Source organism: Echinococcus granulosus, assembly GCF_000524195.1.
Source record: "Echinococcus granulosus chromosome Unknown EG_S00130, whole genome shotgun sequence".
NCBI classification, from domain to species: Eukaryota; Metazoa; Platyhelminthes; class Cestoda; order Cyclophyllidea; family Taeniidae; genus Echinococcus; species Echinococcus granulosus.
This window is the reverse complement of record NW_020170510.1, coordinates 165,457-167,374: the sequence shown is the minus strand read 5'-3', so window position 1 is coordinate 167,374 and position 1,918 is coordinate 165,457. Positions and strand designations below refer to the sequence as shown.

General features: G+C 42.6%; 1 protein-coding gene across 1 annotated transcript in view; it reads left to right on the top strand. All coding sequences in view use genetic code 11, as the record gives it.

Moving 5' to 3' along the window:
• Nucleotides 1–274: 274 nt before the first annotated feature.
• The window catches only part of EGR_09072 (AT-rich interactive domain-containing protein 2), a gene marked incomplete at both ends in the record, with an annotated part of 9,648 nt that continues 8,004 nt past the window's right edge, over nucleotides 275–1,918 (top strand). Inside the window, 3 exons of the mRNA XM_024498321.1 lie at nucleotides 275–390; nucleotides 424–1,211; nucleotides 1,472–1,536. Coding sequence (XP_024347278.1) covers nucleotides 275–390; nucleotides 424–1,211; nucleotides 1,472–1,536 — 969 coding nt within the window. The remainder of the gene's footprint in view (nucleotides 391–423; nucleotides 1,212–1,471; nucleotides 1,537–1,918) is intronic.

Below are 1,918 nucleotides of genomic sequence, written 5' to 3'. Positions count from 1 at the left end.
TTCATTATTTATCATCCGTGCATTGTTTCACTTGGCTAACACTTTGATAAAACCGGCAAATTCGGATTTCCTGGAATTTTCATGGTTGCTATTGTATAAATGCCAGTACCTCAACTTTGGTGAGTAGACAGTTAATTTCGTTTGAAAATTTCTGTTAGCTACTAATTTTTAATTTCGAAAAGCTCTTTTTCTTTCCCAAACAACTGTTTCCTCAAGCGCCAGGCTCGTTTATCCCAAATACTTATCTTGTTTACATTATTTTAGATACCGAATAATGTATTCTGCTCACATTAGGCGCATATCTAGTGCTCCAGACGTAAAAAGTTTTGAAACGATTCCAGATGAGCGCACCTTTTATAATCTTTTCGTGAATTTTAATCGACGTCAAAGGTATGTTCGTATTTCCACATAAGTGAAATTTAGACGATTCCATGCATCTCTACCCACTGTTCGTGGTACTCCTTTGAATCTATACTCCCTTTTTACCTCTGTTGTCAAACATGGTGGCTACTCTAAAGTCACAGAAAAGGATCTCTGGGAGACAGTCTCAAAGGATATCGGATGTCCATCGGCCTGTGCAAATTACAGTGTCGCTTTGCGTCGGGTCTACTGTCACTATCTCGTTGCCTTTGAAAATGAATCCTATCCCCACCTCAAGAATGACAGCTTGTGGTCTCAAATTCAGGATGAGTTTCACGAAAATCCTGGTGACGTGTTTACTCCTCCGTCTGTAGAAAGGATACTCGGAATTTTTAATCCAAAGCCAGCTCCCATTCATTACGGGATGCATCGCTCGGCTACGCATCTTGGTTTTGCCAGTAGAGATCTTTATCCAACTCTCCGCTGTAACCAGGTATGTGTTTTCGACTTATCTGCGTTGTCACTTTCGGGTCTAATGGGACAAAAACTGATCATGTACCAGGATTCCCGGATTCCCTCCTCCTTCGACCAGCTTCCACCATCGCAACAGTTGGAGGAGTTGCATTCTCGGCCACATCCGGACAACTCCCTTGAGTTGCGTCACGTCTCTGTCTTAGAGACAGCTGAAAAGTCCCTCATGTCAGGCCTTCCAAATGAGGTTGATTTGTCGCTCAATTCGGTGCTCTTTCTCTCCGCCGTGGTGCATTCTTCTCCAGCCACACCCCTTCGGTTAAGCAGCAGTCGTAACCTCCTCCAACTTATGCTCGCAAGTGTGGGGGTCTATGAGGATGGTGAGTACCGTGCCTTCCTCTTCTCTCTCTCCCCAGTTAACAATGTCTAAATTTTTTCACGCTTTTTTCTTGGATTCTGTAACCCGTCTAGTGACGCTTAATAATTTTATGTACTTACGGCTATTACTATTGTTGTCCAACCGTTTCTACAAAACCTTACTTCTGGTGCTCCACTCTATCTTGGCACAACTTGTCTAGGGTTTTTGGCTGTTGTGAGCAACATCTACTAAGCTATAACTCTCCCTCTTTTGCATGTCCAGGTCCTAGTTCACTTCGGCCATTGAGTCAGGCGTGGAATAGTGCGTCCAACTTGAACTTTGATGAGGTGAGTCACTTTGTCCTTCGGTCGACTTTTCCGTCATTGAATCGCGGTTAACCTAGCCACTTTCTTATTTAACACCCTTAAAGTTTTGGCGAGATGCCGTCGGCGACTCAGTTATTTCTTCTCTTCGTGAAGACGCCTATCTCTATCGAGGTTTGTTAACTTCCTTTCCCCTACCTTTTTGTTTGCTTACGACCGAGGTGTAGTGTAGAATACTTATTTGCTATATTGATACGTCTGATTTTTCCAAGACCTCTTTATCAAATATTTATTACATGTTTTCGTTGCAAATTTCTGGTAGTGGTTACCATAGATCCTTTAGGGTATTTACTATCGGAAGCTTGCACATAATGTTTCATTGATTCTTCACTTCCTCAGTCCCTAA